General features: G+C 43.7%; 1 protein-coding gene across 12 annotated transcripts in view; it reads left to right on the top strand.

Moving 5' to 3' along the window:
• ddx4 (DEAD (Asp-Glu-Ala-Asp) box polypeptide 4) overlaps positions 1 to 18,339 on the top strand; it is a 132,365-nt gene that overhangs the window by 78,757 nt on the left and 35,269 nt on the right. For 11 of the 12 annotated variants that reach the window (XM_072571502.1, XM_072571485.1, XM_072571519.1 and 8 more), the window contains 3 exons: positions 559 to 624; positions 5,741 to 5,797; positions 9,917 to 9,958. In XM_072571502.1, the coding sequence (XP_072427603.1) occupies positions 559 to 624; positions 5,741 to 5,797; positions 9,917 to 9,958 (165 nt within the window). The remainder of the gene's footprint in view (positions 1 to 558; positions 625 to 5,740; positions 5,798 to 9,916; positions 9,959 to 18,339) is intronic. The other variant, XM_072571511.1, reaches the window with a different exon arrangement.

Below are 18,339 nucleotides of genomic sequence, written 5' to 3'. Positions count from 1 at the left end.
TGTGTCTTCCAATGTAAAGACTACAGAATATCTGTTTAACTCTGCTACTGATTCCTTGTTCTCCTTAACAATCTACGCAGGTTCATTTTCTGAAGAGCCTGTATTTACTTTGAACAAATGGCTTTTGAAAAGGACAAAATGATTGTTGTACTTTATAAATTTTGTAAATCTGATCTATATACTTGTTTTGATACCTGATTTTTGTGATAACAGTGCATTTAAGAAAAATCTTGCATTAATTTCACTTTTTTTACAATCATACAATTTCAAAAGCTGTTGTAGTTACTTTTGAAATATACTCCATGTTTCCCCACGTTATGCAAATTTGTGCTCTTCTCTGCAAGGTTCTGCTACCATGCATTTTTGAAAATGTATTCTAATTTAGAGATGTTTTGGGTAAGCTCCCTTACGTGGGAGGGCCCAGCAGATATCTGGGAGTAATTGTGCACTGCGAGTGCCACACCTGGAACGTCCTGCTTTTATATACGTTAATGCTACTATATTGAAGACTTCTTCCTTTTGGTAATTTCAGCGCTTATTGTTTTGAATCATTTATAGGTGACAGTGGAGGATTTCGTCTAAATCGAGGAAGAACAGGCTTTCAGTCACCTCTTGTAACAAGAGGTGAGATGTTGACCGTCTTTCTTATATTCATCTTAAGACTGCATGGCTTGGTTTTCATTTCATTATCTAGCTTAATATTATACTGTATTTTCAGCTTGATTTTATATTGACAAGTGGCGTGAGCAGATGGGTGGCAGGTGAGGTTTGATGCACTCTGGGGGGGAAAATTGCTGAGGAATGACATGGGGTAAAATTCTAAAGGAGGTACAATAACTGAGGGACCTGGATGTACGTAAGCATAGATCATTTGAAGGTACCTTGATTTTTCTTCTCCGTTTGTAAAGACCCTTCATGCTTAGATCTGCAATTCTTTTGATGCTTTACAGCGGTTTCAGAGTTTCCAGCCGCTACCTCTTCTTCATGGATATGCAATCCTTTTGACACATTCATCTTCTCTCTCATTTTACTGTCTCTGTGTCAGTCTCTTTTCTCTCAGCCACCCCCTTTTGGGTCTTGTTGGTTCTGCCAATGGGAGAAAGGCATTAGTTGTCCCTATCCATTACCACTCTTCTCTGTCTGAGCTCCTTTTTCAGTTGGAACCTTTCTCCTTTTACATTGAAGGAAATGAGAGGGGTTAATTGCTGGCCATGGGTACCCTCATGGGCCACAGTTATGGCTATCTCACGGTGGGTTCATAGAGCATTCCTTCCATTCCACCTTGATTCCCTCCCCATAACTCTTTCTTTCTCTGGTATGTTGGCATCAGTGTAGTTTCCCTCTCATCTGGACTGGGAAAAACTTACTAAGTTTCACTTGTAACTTCCACCCTTCTCACTCCCTTTACCTTGTCCATCTCTGACTTCTTTCTTCCCTTTTTCTCAACATTTCTGGGTATAGGCTGGTTCCTGACACCCACAACAATTCGATCTTACACAGTTACACAGTGGACTATGTATCCTCCCACCCTGCTTCATATAAAAGCTGTGTTCTCCCAGTTTACTTGTCGCATATGTTCTGATGATGTTACCTTCTGCAGCACATTTTTCAGCTCTGATCTCCAGCATCTGCAGTCCTCACTTTCTCCTACCTTTTGCAATGTACATGAATACTCAATTTTAGGGACTGGACACCACCTTCCATGTCTTTTTACCGACACCCCAGGCCCTGTGATCACACTGGCTGCTTTTAGCACAGTTAACCCATTTTCACTTACTTTTGGTCCCTATTATCATCCAGCTTTCTCTTCCCTTGATTTCATTTACACCTATTGTTTACTCCAATACTTAGTACCTCCTATCTTCAGTGTAAATTAACATTTCCAAGCTGCCATCAATTCTGAAAAGGGTCGCTGGACCTGAAATGTTAATTATGCTTTCTCTCCACAGATTACCATCAGGCTTGATGAGCTTTTCAAGCAATTTCTGTTTTTGTTACTGCAAGTAGCAGGACCGGTGGAGAGATCAGCAAATAATGCATAGTTTTCTAGGCTTCATTAGTAAGAACACAAGAGCAGAGTGTGGGCACCACATTGTAGGAAGGATGCAACTGCAGAAGTGCAGAAGTAATTTACAATAATAGTTCCAATGATGAGAACCTTCAATGATTAGGATAGATGGAAGAGATTAGGACTATTCTTTTTAGTGAGAAGGCTGAGGAAGCTGAAAGAGGAGAAGAGGTGAACCTGTTTTGGCTTGTAAAGAAACCCCCAGAACGAGAGGGTGTAGATTGTGGGGTTATTTTTGATTCAGTCATGGGATGTCGTCATTGTTGCCTCTGTCAGCATTTGTTGCCCTTGAACTGTTGGGAGTCCATATGCTACAAGTGGATCCACAGTGCTGTTAAGAAGGGAATTCCAGGATTTTGACCCTGCAAAAGAACAGTGATTATATTTCTATGCCGGGATGGTAAGTGACTCTGAGAGGAACTTGTGCGTGGTCAGATAGTGGTGTTTCCATGTAGCTGCTGCCCTACCCTGTCTAGATAAAAGTGGTTGTAAGATTGTGAGGTACTATCTAAGGATCTCAAGCAAATTTTTACAGTGCATCTTGCACACTATAATGCTGCTGAGTCATTGAACAGCACTGCATCCACAAACAATCAAGCAGGCCATTTTATTCGGAGTGGTGTCTAACTTCTTGAGTGTTGTTAGAACATAGAAAAGTGCAGCACAGAACAAGCCCTTTAGCCCATGATGTTGTGCTGAGGGTTAATCTTAATGTAAAATAAAATAACTTAATCTAAGCACCCTTCCCTGTGCATGTCCAGCAGTCGTTTAAGTGTCCTCAATGAGTCTAAGAGCTGCATTCTTCATGGCAAGTGGGGAATATTCCAGCACACTCCTGACTTGTGCCTTGTAGATGGTGGACAGGCTCTGGGGAGCCAGGAGCTACTCAGTACAGTATTCCTAGCTTCTGACCTGCACTTAGTCATAGAGTCATAGAGATGTACAGCACGGAAACAGATCCTTTGGTCCAACCTGTGCATGCCGACCAGATATCCCAATCCAACCTAGTCCCACCTGCCAGTACCCGGCCCATATTCCTCTAAACCCTTCCTATTCATATGCCCGTCCAGATGCCTTTTTAAATGTTGCAATTGTACTATCCTGCATCACTTCCTCTGGCAACTCATTCCATACATGTACCACCCCCTGTGTGAAAATGTTGCCCCTTAGGTCTCTTCTATATCTTTCCCCTCACCCTAAACCTATGCCCTCTAGTTCTGGACTCCCCGACCCCAGGGAAGATACTTTGTCTATTTATTCTATCCATGCCCCTCGTGATTTTGTAAACCTCTATAAGGTCATAGTTGACTTTATAGTTAGTGGTAACCTCCGGGATGTTGATGCCATTAAATATCCAGGAGCGATTATTAAGTTGTCTTACTGCACATGACCATTGCCTGGCATTTGTGTGTTGCAAATGTTACTTACCAAGCTTACAAAGTTAAAAATCTCGCAACACCAGGTTATAGTCCAACAGGTTTAATTGGAAGCACACTAGCTTTCGGAGCGTCGCTCCTTCATCAGGTGATAGTGGGTCCCACTGCCACCTGATGAAGGAGCGACACTCCAAAAGCTAGTGTGCTTCCAATTAAACCTGTTGGACTATAACCTGGTGTTGTGTGATTTTTAACTTTGTACACCCCAGTCCAACACCGGCATCTCCAAATCATTACCAAGCTTAGGTATTGTCCATGTCATGCTGCCTTTGAACATGGACTCTTTCTGTGTCTGAGTTGTCATGAACTGTGTCAAACATTGTACAATCATCACCGAACATCCTCACTTTTTGGACATTTTGGTGGAGGTAAGATCACTGAAGCAGCTGAAGGTGGCTTGGCCTAGGACACTACCCTGAAATGTCCTGGAGATGAGAGGCTGACCTCCAAGAGCTGTACCATCTTATGTGCCAGGTATGACCCACAATCGTCAGTGCCCCCCTCTCAAATTCCAATTGACTTCAGTTTAGTTTTGTTTGATGTTGCAGTTGGTCAAATGCAGTTTTGATATTAAGGGCAGTCACACGTTCCTCTGATATTTTGTCAAGGTTTGAACCAAAGCTGAAATGAGGTCAGAAGCTGAGGGGCTCTGATAGAAACCCAAGCTGGACGTCACTGAGCAGTTATTGTTAAGCAGGTGCAGCTTGATAGCACTGTTGATGCCTTCACTCACTTTACTGACTATCTAGAGTAGACTGGTAATTTTCTTCACTCCTCCTACTCTATCACCACCACTACCTCTTCCTGCTCTCCCCATTTTAAAAATTGGATTTGACCTGCATTTCTATGTTCAGAAAATACCACCAACTTTCCACGTTTGGTCGTTGCTAGTGTTCGTAGCTGTGCTGGTACACCTTGGCTAGGGGTGCAGTATGTTCTAGTGCCCAACTCTTCAGTATTATTGCTGGAATATTGTCAGGATCTATTGCATTTTGTAACATCCAGTGCTTCCAATGATTTTTTAAATTTTTATTACATGGAGTTATTGTTTTGGTTGACTTGATTTTGGGGACCTCTGGAGGAGGCATGAAAGGATCATCCATTCAACACTTCTGGCTGAAGATTGTTGAAGCGATCGTCACCTTTATCACTTGCACTGATGTGCCGGACTCTCTCATTTATTGAAGATAGGGATATTTGTGGAATGGCTGCTTCAAGTGAGTTGCTAAATTGTCCACCTGCGTTCACAACTGGATATGGCAGAACTGCAGAGTTTAGATCTGATCCATTGATGATGGCTCAACTGTCTTGTGATATGGAATGAAGTGAGGGTAATGCAGAAAAGATTTTTATGTTGTGAATTGCTAAGATATGGAATGCATTGCCTGGAATTGTGGTGACAGCTTCAATTTGAGGTGGTTGAAAGGTCATCAGATTTTTTGTTTTGGGTGAGCATGGTTTGCTGAGCTAGGAGGAAAAGATAGGAAAGATAGAAAAGATATGCAGTAGGTAACTAGAGCTGAACTTGATGATTTAAGCCAGTGCAGGAGCGACGGGCTGAGTGACTACATCTGCATTGTAATATTTGTGATTCTGAATGGACTAAGCACTAACAAACCCACACAATAGCTACATGCATTCAAAGTTGCAAGAATGTAGGACCTTGTCTCTGCTTTCTATGATTAAATCTTGGCGGGGAATGAAGGAGATGTAAAATGATGTATAGTGAAATGAGAGCATACTGGGTCTGTCTTAACAAATTATTTATTAAACAGTCGCTCAGATGGGGTGAGAATGATAGGACAAACCAAAAAATCTCATTCTTTAAATATAACATTACAGCTGAGTAGCTCAAACAATATATGATCTTTTGATGAGAAAATCACAAGGAAAGTATGCTTAAAATGGATAATACAACTTCACCATAAGCCATCACAGGTAAGGGTCTAATTATTTTCCAGCTAACCTGACTTCTGTTATCTAAATTCTGAATTAAATGTCATTCTTGAACTGAAGAAATGATGCAAGATGACAAAAGTAAAATGCTACCAGTATCTTAATTCAGAAATAAGGAGAGAAAAATCTGGAACAGCTTGGGTACAACATATCTGAGGGAAATGAGTAATGTTGCTTATCAGTGATCCTTCAACATTTGTGATTTAAGGTTTACAATTACCTGTATTATTTTAAATTCCGTATTTACCATGGCTTGTACTTCTGGAATTTTGAATCGCAGGTGGTTACAGAGGCAGAAATGAAGAACCCTTTTCTGGATGTACTTCTAAATTGACAGGTGAGTTGTTCACCACTCATGATGTTAACAGCACCAAAAGGTGTCCAGTGAATCTACAGCAAACGTTGTTTTAACTGGCATCTTGTGAACCTTAACCCTTGCTAAACCAGCAAAAATTATATAACAAATACAGGAAGTTTACTATGTTATCGCTATCTCAAGACTGTCTGTCTTGTGTCTGTGTAGTCAGTTGAGGGTACAAGTGAGACAGCTCTCTTTTTTTTTTAAGGCAAAGTTGCCTAATTATAAGTGAATTATGCTAAATAAAGTATAATAGTGATACCCTTCCACTGACAAACAGTACAGACGACAGATTCAAAAACACCAGCAACAGTCCTCCTTCAGGATCCTCCGCTCCACGCTAGCAGCAATGCACCGGCACCTAACCTCTCTCCAGTTAGCCCTGCCTCAGCTGAGGGCCACACTCTCTCAGAATTGCAAAGGACCCACTCTGTACCAGATCCTCAGGAGAATTCATACTCTGAACAAACAGTATTTCGATTCCATCTCAAACATCAAAAACTAAGTACAACAAACTTTTATCCACCCACCTCCATAATCAGTGGTCCTCAAACATTCCAGAAGATTCCCCTGGCCTCGGAAACGCCATTAGCCATGCGGCTGACGCAGCTACCATCCCCATGCTGAGTGATGATGTCACTTCCGCCCACATCATGGCCACTCCCACAGCCACTTCCGGCCCTCACATCATCGCTGATGCCACATGCTCAGTGACTCCCGCCACCCCCTACTGCCATGATCACCACCACTTCCGCCTCCACCAGTGCCACTCACCTGCATTCTGCTGACACGCCCCCCATAGACCCCACTGTCACTATCCCCACACCCCAGAACCCCGAGGGCAATATCACCCCAGCTCATGCCTCCACCGGCATTCCCCCACCATCACACCCACTCCAGGTACTGGCTCCGACCCCACTCCCAGCTCCACACCCGCACCAGATCCCAGCTCCCGGCCCTGCCGAGTTTTCACCGTCCCTCCAGACCTCCCACTCACTGAGGACGAACGATCAGTCCTCAGCAAAGGACTCACCTTCATCCCCCTCCGTCCATACATCAATGAATTTAATACACGACGTGACATCGAACAATTCTTCCGTCGCCTCCGCTCCGAGCTTACTTTCACAATCAGGACTCCCGCCCACCTTCTGAGGACCCCTTTGCCCACCTCCAACATACTGCATCCACCTGGACACCCCGCGCTGGCCAATTACCTGCCCTCTACCTCTTCATTTCCAACTGCCGCCAGGACATTAACCGCCTCAACCTGTCGTTCCCCCCCTCCCCCACTCCAACCTCTCACCCTCACAACGCGCAGCCCTCCAATCCCTCTGCTCCAATCCCAACCTCACCATCAAGCCAGCGGATAAAGGGGGCCCAGTGGTAGTTTGGCGCACTGACCTCTACACCGCTGAAGCCAAACGCCAACTCGAGGACACCTCTTCCTGCTGCTCCCTCGACCATGACCCCACCCCCCATCACCAAACCATCATCTCCCGGACCATACAGAACCTCATCACCTCAGGAGATCTCCCACCCACAGCTTCCAACCTCATAGTCCGGGAACCCCGCACTGCCCGGTTCTACCTCCTTCCCAAGATCCACAAGCCTGACCACCCTGGCTGACCCATTGTCTCAGCATGCTCCTGCCCCACTGAACTCATCTCTACCTACTTGACACTGTCCTATTCCCCCCTAGTCCAGGAACTCCCCACATATGTTCGAGACACCACCCACGCCCTCCACCTCCTCCAAGACTTCCGTTTCCCCGGCCCCCAACGCCTTATCTTCACCATGGATATCCAATCCCTCTACACCTCCATTCGCCATGACCAGGGCCTCCAAGCCCTCCGTTTTTTCCTCTCCAGACATCCCCAACAGTACCCTTCCACTGACACACATTCGTTTGGCCGAACTGGTCCTCACCCTTAACAATTTCTCCTTTGAATACTCCCACTTCCTCCAGACCAAAGGCGTAGCCATGGGCACCCGTATGGGCCCCAGCTATGCCTGTCTCTTTGTTGGCTATGTAGAACAGTTGATCTTCCGTAATTACACTGGCACTACTCCCCACCTCTTCCTCTGCTACATTGATGACTGCATTGGCGCCACCTCGTGCTCCCGCGAGGAGGTTGAGCAATTCATCAACTTCACCAACACATTCCACCCTGACCTTAAATTTACCTGGACTATCTCTTGACACCTCGCTCCCCTTCCTGGACCTCTCCATCTCCATTAGTGACGACCGACTTGACACTGACATTTTTTACAAACCCACTGACTCCCACAGCTACCTGGATTACACCTCTTCCCACCCTATCTCTTGCAAAAATGCCATCCCATATTCCCAATTTCTCCGCCTCCGCCGTATCTGCTCCCAGGAGGACCAGTTCCACCATAGGACACACCAGATGGCCTCCTTCTTTAGAGACCGCAATTTCCCTTCCCACGTGGTTAAAGATGCCCTCCAACGCATCTGGTCCACATCCCGCACCTCCGCCCTCAGACCCCACCCCTCCAACCGTAACAAGGACAGAACGCCCCTGGTGCTCACCTTTCACCCTACAAATCTTCGCATCAACCAAATCATCCACCGACATTTCCGCCACCTCCAAAAAGACCCCACCACCAGGGATATATTTCCCTCCCCACCCCTTTCCGCCTTCCGCAAAGACCGTTCCCTCCGTGACTACCTGGTCAGGTCCACACCCCCCTACGACCCACCCTCCCATTCTGGCACTGTCCCCTGCCACCGCAGGAACTGTAAAACCTGTGCCCACACCTCCTCCCTCACCTCTATCCAAGGCCCTAAAGGAGCCTTCCACATCCATCAAAGTTTCACCTGCACATCCACCAATATCATTTATTGTATCCGTTGCTCCCGATGTGGTCTCCTCTACATTGGGGAGACTGGGCGCCTCCTAGCAGAGCGCTTTAGGGAACATCTCCGAGACACCCGCACCAATCAACCAAACCGCCCCGTGGCCCAACATTTCAACTCCCCCTCCCACTCTGCCGAGGACATGGAGGTCCTGGGCCTCCTTCACCGCCGCTCCCTCACCACCAGACGCCTGGAGGAAGAACACCTCATCTTCCGCCTTGGAACACTTCAACCCCAGGGCATCAATGTGGACTTCAACAGCTTCCTCATTTCCCCTTCCCCCACCTCATCCTAGTTTCAAACTTCCAGCTCAGTTACTGCCTCCTTGACTTGTCCGACCTGCCTATCTTCTTTTCCACCTATCCACTCCACCCTCTCCTCCTTGACCTATCACCTTCATCTCCTCCCCCACTCACCCATTGTACTCTATGCTACTTTCTCCCCACCCCCACCCTCCTCTAGCTTATCTCTCCACGCTTCAGGCTCACTGCCTTTATTCCTGATGAAGGGCTTTTGCCCGAAACGTTGATTTCGCTGCTCGTTGGATGCTGCCTGAACTGCTGTGCTCTTCCAGCACCACTAATCCAGTATAATAGTGATGTGTATACCCTTGGTGGGTATTTTTGCATTAATTACGTGGATCTCTTGATCAACTGGTATATTTCTGGTCCCTTGGGTTCCAGTTATTACAATGTTTTGGCTTTCTGTCTAGATAAATACAACTGACTTCACTCTGACCTGTTTTCTGTCTTCCCATATTTGCTGTTCATCTTTTTGTGCCTAGCTCTGTTTCAGGTATTTATCTACTTCTCTCCAGTCATGCACTTGTCTCTGCCTGGAGCAGAATGTTCCCACAATCCAGTGTTTGAAACAAAAACAATCCTAACCTTTTCCCTGGCACTTCCTCCACCCGCAATCTTTTTTTTTAAAAAAAGAATTGTAACTGATCACTGACTCCAATTCTTCTTGATTACTCGAACCAACCCTATTAACACTTCAAAAGGCACTATTATGGATTCATTTTTATTTTCTCTCTGCTTGATTATAATTGCTCAATGTTGACATCATTAGAGCCCAGTTATGATGCCTTTTCTTTGAGTTTGTTAGATTACGAAGGTTCTATTTGAAATTGGAAAGAAAATACTTCATCCATTCAAAGCTGTTTGGCCAAGTGAATAGGGACCTTCAGCTTTGATCCAGGTTGTATTCTTTTTCAGGTCGTTGGAATTCTGGTGATGTTGAAGGTGATAAAAGCCAAGGTAATATTTGCTCATTCAAACTGAGCTTATTTGAAGATTTTACTTGTTCTTAAGTTAATTTTCATTGCTTGCATGTGTATTTCCATCTTGGGACATTGGATAAATGCAATAAATGTTCCATGAATTTAAAAAGAATAGGGAGGGGGGGAAAAGAGGAGGGGGTGTAGCACTGCTAATCTGGGTATCACAGCTACAGAAGTTACCATTGTCGAGGAGGGTCTGACTACTGAGTCAGTATGGGTGGAAATTAGGAACAGTAAGGAGCAGTTACCTCATTAGGGGTTTACTACAGGCCCCCCAATAACAGCAGGGAGATTGGAAAAAAGCATACATTGGCAGATTTTGGAAAAGTGTGAATGTAGTAGGGTTGTTGTAATGGGTGATTTTAACTTTCCCAATATTGATTGGAACCTCCTTTTGAGCAGATGGTTTGGAAAGAGCTGTTTTTGTGAGGTGTGTTCAGGAGGGTTTCCCAACTCAGTACGTTGACAGGCTGATGAGGGGAGAAGCCATTTTGGATTTGGTGCTCGGCAATGAGCCGGGGCAAGTGTCAGATCTTGCGGTGGGAGAGCATTTTGGCGATAGTGACCACAACTGCCTCACATTCGACATAGCTATGGAGAAGGAGAGAAGCAGGCACAATGGGAGGATATTTAATTGGGGAAAAGGAAACTATGATGCTATCAGACATGAGTTGGGAAGCATGGACTGGAGTCAATTGCTCCATGGAAAGGGCACTATAGACATGTGGAGACTGTTTAAGGAACAGTTGTTGCGAGTGATGCATAAATGTCTTCCTCTGAGACAGGCGAGAAGGGATAAGGTAAAGGAACCTTGGATCATGAGAGCGGAGGAGCGTCTCTCCAAAAGAAGCAACAGACGTAAGGTGGAGGAAGCGAGGGTCTTGCTCAGCTCTAGAGGATTACAGGCAGGCAAGGAAGGAGCTCAAAAATGGTCTGAGGAGAGCGAGGAGGGGACACGAGAAAGGCTTGGCAGGAAGGATTAGGGAGAATCCAAAGGCATTTTACATCGAGGTGAGGAATAAGGGAATGATCAGAGAAAGAGTAGGGCCGATCAGGGATAGCATAGGGAACTTGTGTATAGAGTCTGAAGAGGTAGGGGAATCCCTAAATGAGCTTTTTGCTTCTGTCTTTGCTAAAGAAAAGGACCTTGTAGTGAATGAAACCATTGAAGAGCAGGTAAGCATGATGGAACGGATAGAGATTGAGGAAACTGATGTGCTGAAAATTTTAACAAACATTAAGATTGACATGTCGCCAGGCCAGACCTGATTTGTCCTCTGCTGCTTTGGGAAGCAAGGAATGGGATTGCTTCGCCGCTTACGAAGATCTTTGCATCCTTGCTCTCCACTGGAGTCGTACCTGAGGACTGGAGAGAGGAAAATGTAATTCCTCTCTTCAAGAAAGGAAATAGGGAAATCCCCGGCAATTACAGACCAGTCAGTCTCACGTCTGTCGTCTGCAAGGTGTTAGAAAGAATTCTGAGGGATAGGATTTATGACCATCTGGATGAGCATGGCTTGATTTAAATGCAGTCAGCATGACTTTGTGAGGGGCAGATCATGCCTCACAAACCTTAAATGAGTTCTTTGAGGATGTTTCTAGACAAGTTGATGAGGGTCGAGCGGTGGATGTGGTGTATATGGACTTCAGCAAGGGATTTGATAAGGTTCCCCATGGTAGGCTCATTCAGAAGGTCAGGAGGAATGGGATATAGGGAGATCTAGCTGTCTGGATATAGAATTGGCTGGTCGACAGAAGACGGCGAGTGTTAGTGGAAGGAAAGTATTCTGCCTGGAAGTCAGTGGTGAGTGGTGTTCCACAGGGCTGTGTTCTTGGGCCTCTACTCTTTGTAATTTTTATTAATGACGGATGAGGAGATTTGAAGGATGGGTTAGCAAGTTTGCAGACGACACAAAGGTTGGAGGTGTCGTTGACCGTATAGGGGGCTGTTGTAGGCTGCAGCGGGACATTGACAGGATGCAGAGATGGGCTGAGAGGTGGCAGATGGAGTTCAACCTGGATAAATGTGAAGTGATGCATTTTGGAAGGTCGAACTTGAAAGTTGAGTACAGGATTAAAGACAGAATTCTTGGCAGTGTGGAGGAACAGCAGGATCTTGGTGTGCAGGTACATAGATCCCTTAAAATTGCCACCCAAGTGGACAGGGTTGTTAAGAAAGCATATGGTGTTTTGGCTTTCATTAATAAGGGGGATTGAGTTTAAGAGCCATGAGATCTTGTTGCAGCTCTGCAAAACTTTGGTTAGACCGCACTTGGAATACTATGAGGGGAAAGTGAGGACTGCAGTTGCTGGAGATCAGAGCTGAAAATGTGTTGCTGGAAAAGCGCAGCAGGTCAGGCAGCATCCAAGGAGCAGGAGAATCGACGTTTCGGGCATGAGCCCTTATTCAGGAATACTATGTCCAGTTCTGGTCATCCTATTATAGGAAAGATGTAGATGCTTTGGAGAGGGTTCAGAGGAACTTTACCAGGATGCTGCCTGGAATGGAGGGCTTATCTTACGAAGAGAGGTTGACTGAGCTCAGACTTACTTTATTGGAAAAAAGAAGGAAGAGAGGGGACCTAATTGAGGTATACAAGATGATGAGAGGCATAGATAGAGCTGATAGCCAGAAACCTTTTCCCAGGGCCGAAATTGTTAACACGAGGGGTCATAGTTTTAAGCTGTTTGGTGGAAAGTATAAAGGGGATGTCAGAGGTGGGTGCTTTATGCAGAGAGTTGTGAGAGCATGGAGTGCGTTGCCAGCAGCATTTGTGGAAGCGAGGTCATTGGGGATATTTAAGAGACTGCTGGACATGCATATGGTCACAGAAGTTTGAGGGTTTGTACATTAGGTTTACCTTACACGAGAATCAATGGTCGGCACAATATCGTGGGCTGAAGGGCCTGTTCTGTGCTGTACTGTCTATGTTCTAATTTTAGAACAGCAGCTCAAGATCTTCTGTGAAACGCAGGCCTTCGTAATGATCCAGTGTCACAAAGCTGGCTGCTTTTTTTCTAAAAGCTGTTCCTTTTCTCAAGGATACTATGTCCTTGGTTTTATTTTTCAGATGGGTATTAAATGCACTTTGTGCCAATTAGTCTAGTGTGGTACAGAGATTAAAGAGTATTGAGAGGACTTCTTGTTTATATGTAAACAGATGAGACTTAAGGCCAAAGCAGTCATGTTTTAGAAGTGACTTGTATCATGAAAGGGGAGTGGTCAGCTCAAGCTGAGTAGCTTAGTTCAGTCCAGAACTAGTTGGGAGTTCAACAGTGAGCTGCGTGGAAACAAACTCTCTCTGGCTCTGCCATTCTATCTACATCCTGTAAACATCTGTTCCATTCATTTATACTGGTTTCGAAAGGGGTTTGCTTATTGGGACTGTTGTGTATATTCAGAACAGCATAATTAAGTCTAGTTTGGATAGACGGAGTTCTGTGGGGGTTCTATATTCTGGTTTTTTTTTTTGTTTCGTAGTGTAATTTTGTGAATAAATTTCTGTTTTTAAAATCTAGTGGTCAACCTAGCTATCTTACTCTGGGTAATTTCACTGTACACTTGCTGAAGCAAATTGCAAAGTTATGGTCTGGGCTACCAATTTAAAAATGTTTTGAGTGGTCTGGCCTAGTCCATAATACCAGTGTACCCAAGTTTTTTTTTCTGTAAAGTGGAATTTTAATGTAGGAGTTGTGGAAAGCTGTTTGCTCCTGCAAGGGCAATTACGTAACTTTGGTATTTGGCACTAAAAAACAATTAGTTGCATATAGAACAGGTATTGACATGATTTTGTTTAGGTGGAGCAGGGATTCCTTTCAAAACTTGGATCTGAGAGAGTACCACTTTTAAAAATTTTTAAGTTTTTCTCCTTCTGTCTCCAACCATTGAAAAACCTGTGAATGCTGGAAATCCAAAACAAAAAAAGATTGCTGGTAAATCTCAGCAGGTTTGGCAGCATCTGTGGTGGGAAAGCAGAGTTAGTATTTCCGGTACAGTGATCGTTTTTTTAGAACTGGTGGTAGCTAGGGAAAGGTTGGCCTGTATGCTAAGCAGGGGTCAGAAGAAACTGTTAGGTACAGACAGAGCCCTGAGAGAGAGAAAAAACAATTGGGCAATCAAAGGGTTGGTTTATGATCAGTCTGGGAGAATGAATTGCAACAATTAATTGTTTCTCTTTTGTGCATAATTAATGATAAAGTGGCTCAATCATGGCTTGCCAAAAAATGTTGTTGGATTAGATCCAAAAAGGGGAGACATACAAAATTGCTAAAAGAAAAATAGAGGATTGGGAGCATTTTAGAACAAAAAGTTTGATCAAGATAAGACAATTACAGCATGAATAAATTTGCAGGGAGTACAGAAGGTTTAATGTGTTCTGAAGTAGGGTCACTGGACCCGATACATTAACTGTGATTTTGCCTGCTGACTTTTCCAGCAATTTCTGCTTTTGTCTGATTTGCAGCATCCACAGTTCCTTTTTTAAATGGGAGCTTTTATGGTCAGTTTCTAGTAAAATGTGAAGAGAACAAGATTAGTTAAATCAAATGTAGGTCCTTTCCTGTCGGAAACCAGGGAAATTATAAAAGGGAACAAAGAACTGGCAGAAGTATTGAAAACATACTTTGGCTTTCTCTTCACGAAAGAGGGTAAAATAACCTTCCAGACATGTTAGGAACCAAGGATGTAATGAGAGGGTGGAATTGAAGGAAATCAGTATTAATAAGAAAATTATGCAAGAGAAATTTAATAGGGTCAAAGGTTGACAACTAATCCACAGAGCTGAAAATGTGTTGCTGGAAAAGCGCAGCAGGTCAGGCAGCATCTAAGGAGCAGGAGAATCTACGTTTTGGGCATGAGCCCTTCTTCAGGAATTAATCCACATACCAGAGTATCAAAGCAAGTGGCCCTTGATATATATTGGGTGTGTTGATGGTCATCTTTCAAAATTCTATCTGCTGTGGAGCAGTTTTTACAAATTGGCGGGTGGCAAATGTAACCCCGTTATTTTTAAGAGACCAAACAACTGAAATATAGACCAGTTAGCCTGATATCAGCAGTGAGGAAAATATTAGTCTGTTATAAAAAGGCATACTAACAGAACAATGGGAAGGCATTAACATATTAGGACAAAGCCAGTATAGGTTTATCTCGGGTAAATCATGCGTAATTAATATGCGTAATTAATTAGTATTTTGAGGATGTAACTAGACAAATAGTTCAGAAAATTAGTGAATGTGGTGTATTTGGATTTTCAGAAGGGTTTTATCATAAAATGTTAGTGGGCACAGTTTTAAGTGCATGGGAAAGGTAGTAAAATATTAGCATAGATCAAGAATTGATTGATTCTTGGAGGTAGCTACTAGTGGGGTACTGCAAGGATCAGTGCTTGGACCCCAGTTATTCACAACATATATGCAGATATGCTTTCATGATTGACCAAAACTGGACTAAATTTGAGTGTGAAGTAGATGCAAAGAAGTGACTAGTTGAGTGGGCAAACACATGGCAATGCAGGACAGTGTGGCTGAATGTAGGGTTATATACTTCAGTGTGAAAAACAGGAAGAATATTTGTTAAATGTACACTGGGGATTATGGGTGTATAAAGAGATCTGTGTGCTCTTGCATGACAAGCAATGAAAGTAGACAGGCAGGTACTGTAAGCAGTTGGGAAGGCAAATGGTATATTGGCTCTAATTAAAAGAAGGTTTGAGTTCTGATGTAGGGGGTGCCTTACTGAGGTTATTCAGGGCCTTTTGTGAACATCCTGTAGTATGGGCTCCTCTTACACACCAGTTCCTCATTCATCACCATCTCCTCCTCCTTCACCCTTTTATTTCTATCTGGCGATCTTTTAGCTATCCAGGCTACTCCTTACTGTAGGAAAATATGAATCTTGATCAGCTTGGCTTCTGTTTGTGGGATCTGTTGATGATTTACAAGGAAGTTGCCAGTGCTGGAGTGTTTGAGCTATGGGGGAGGCCGAATAGACTGGAGCTATTTTCCCTGGGCCATCGAAAGCTGAGGGGTGATCTTCGAGGTTTTTAAAATCATGAGGAGTATGGATAGGGTGACTAGCCATGGTCTCTTTCTGAGGGTAGGGAAGTCCCAAAAGTAGAGGGCATAGATTTAAGGTGAGTTGGGAGAGACTTAAAAGGGACCTAAGACACAACTGTTTCATGAAGAGGATGGTGAATGTATGGAATGAGCTGCCAGAGGAAATGGTAGAGGCTGGTACAATTGCAATATTTAAAAGGCATCTGAATGGGGATATGGAATAGGAAGGGTTTAGAGGGATGTGGGCCAAATGTTGGCAAATGGGATTAGATTAATTTTGGATATCTGGCTGCATGGATGTGTTAGATAAAGGGTCTCTTTCTGTGGTGTATGTCTCTGACAATGCATTCTGGAGTTAATAATCCAGAGCAAGTGAGGCAACGATCACTTCCTTGTTTACAGCATGTTGATAAATGGCCACAAGGAAATGGCCATCAGCATTTTTCTAATCCTGTGGAGTCTCTGTGACTTCGGATCACGTGGATAAGGAAGTCTTGCTGCCCTGAAGCTAACCATTTTACAAAAACAAAAGTACGTAGTTCGAATATGGATAGATCACTCTTATCCTGATGTACTTAGCGGAGTGACCTAAAACTTTAGCTACAAAAACAGGAATTGCTGGAAAAACTCTGCAGATCTAGCAGCATCTATGGAGAGAAAAGAGTCAATGATTTGAGTCCAGTAATCCTTCTTTACAGGTGGAGAAGGGTCATTCGACCCAAAACATTAATGCTGATTTCTCTCCACTGATGATACCACACTTGCTGATATTTCCCAGCAATTTCTGTTTTGGTTCTAAATTCTAGCATCTACCTTTTTTTTCCCGAAAACTACAGCTACTTGGGTGATAGACTTGTGTGATTCCAGAACTTTACCCATTAAGTTGTTTTGAAGCCTGCAGTAAAATTGTACAAAATTCAGAATGGCAGGCAGTGCTGTGTTCACTGATGCCCAGAGGACTTAATTTGGAGAGTGCTTTTAAGCAGTTAAGAGTGTCCATTGTTACAGTTTGTGGAGTTGGCTTCTTGTTTTTGTTTCTTCTCTGATGTTTTAAGATATTTTGATGCAAATTAAAAGTTTTGAGGGTCGGCATGGAGGAGTTGGACCAAAGGGTCTGTTTCTGTGCTGTATGGCTCTATGCTTATCCCCTCCCCTCCATTTGGAAGTCTGGATTTTGAGGCCTTTGCATTTTTAAGAAAAAATTGAAATTTATCGAGATCATCAATTGACCACACTCCATCTGGTGACAGAAGCTGGTCGGTGCAGCAAGTTGTTGCAGGCAGTCCACATGAGTATAGCAAGTTTGATTTTGAGTTGATGTATTGTTACAATGTTGGTAATATTGAAGCACTTTACTGACATTAACTAACTGATTCAACTTTAAACAGAACACTGTAGACTTTTAAGTGGAGCCCATAATTACCTGAAGGGGGAAATGTTTCAGATATCAGGCAAGAGGTGGGGCAGTTAAAGTTTTTTTTAATTGCAGTGATTCTGTTCAAAAATTTTTCTTAATTGAGGTAACAGTGGATGGTGAATCTCTCTCCTCCAGGTTTAACACCACTTGGAAGAAATGTGGTATAGAATATATGGAGTGGGAGATTTAATTGTCTTCCACCTAGAGAGTCTCCAACACCATTACTAACGTGTGCTGACTAAGGTCTGAAGTACATCGCTGTACGTTGAAAGAAAATAAACAATTGAGCTCAATCCGCATACTTGGTTTGTCTGCTCATGAAAATATTAGTAGATTCTCCACTGCACATTCTCTTATGAAGGTGGGCTTCACTTTTAAAAGAGGATGACCTCCATTGTCGTTACAGGACGTGTGATCAATGGGATAAATTCAGAATGGATATCGCAGTTCCAAAAAAAAACCAGCATCCATGAAGTGCTATGGACTGTGAAGCAGAACTCTATTCCTTCACCAGTTAAACTGGCATGGCACATCGCCCTTACTGCATTTGAAGCAAACTAGGGAACCAGTCCTGGTTCAATGAATCAGAGTATTTTTAATAACGAGTTGTCAACCTGATGAAGTTGCAGCACAGAACTCTGAATCTTACAGAGGAACTATGCTGCAATCAGCAGATTATCCAAACTCTGAAGACTACCTAACTGCAGCTCCTTACCCAGCGGCAGTGCCTAAACTACATTAATGGCATAATTTCAAGAAGATTGCTTACTGCAGTACTCCAGAAGGCAATGAAGGATGGGCTTGTGACAGCTCTTTTCCATGAATGAAAGGCAGAGTAGGGAAATCTAATAAGGGTGAGGAAGATATTTCAGTTGCATTCGAGC

Source organism: Chiloscyllium punctatum, chromosome 1 (assembly GCF_047496795.1).
Source record: "Chiloscyllium punctatum isolate Juve2018m chromosome 1, sChiPun1.3, whole genome shotgun sequence".
NCBI classification, from domain to species: domain Eukaryota; kingdom Metazoa; phylum Chordata; class Chondrichthyes; order Orectolobiformes; family Hemiscylliidae; genus Chiloscyllium; species Chiloscyllium punctatum.
This window is presented reverse-complemented; position numbering and strand designations above follow the sequence as displayed.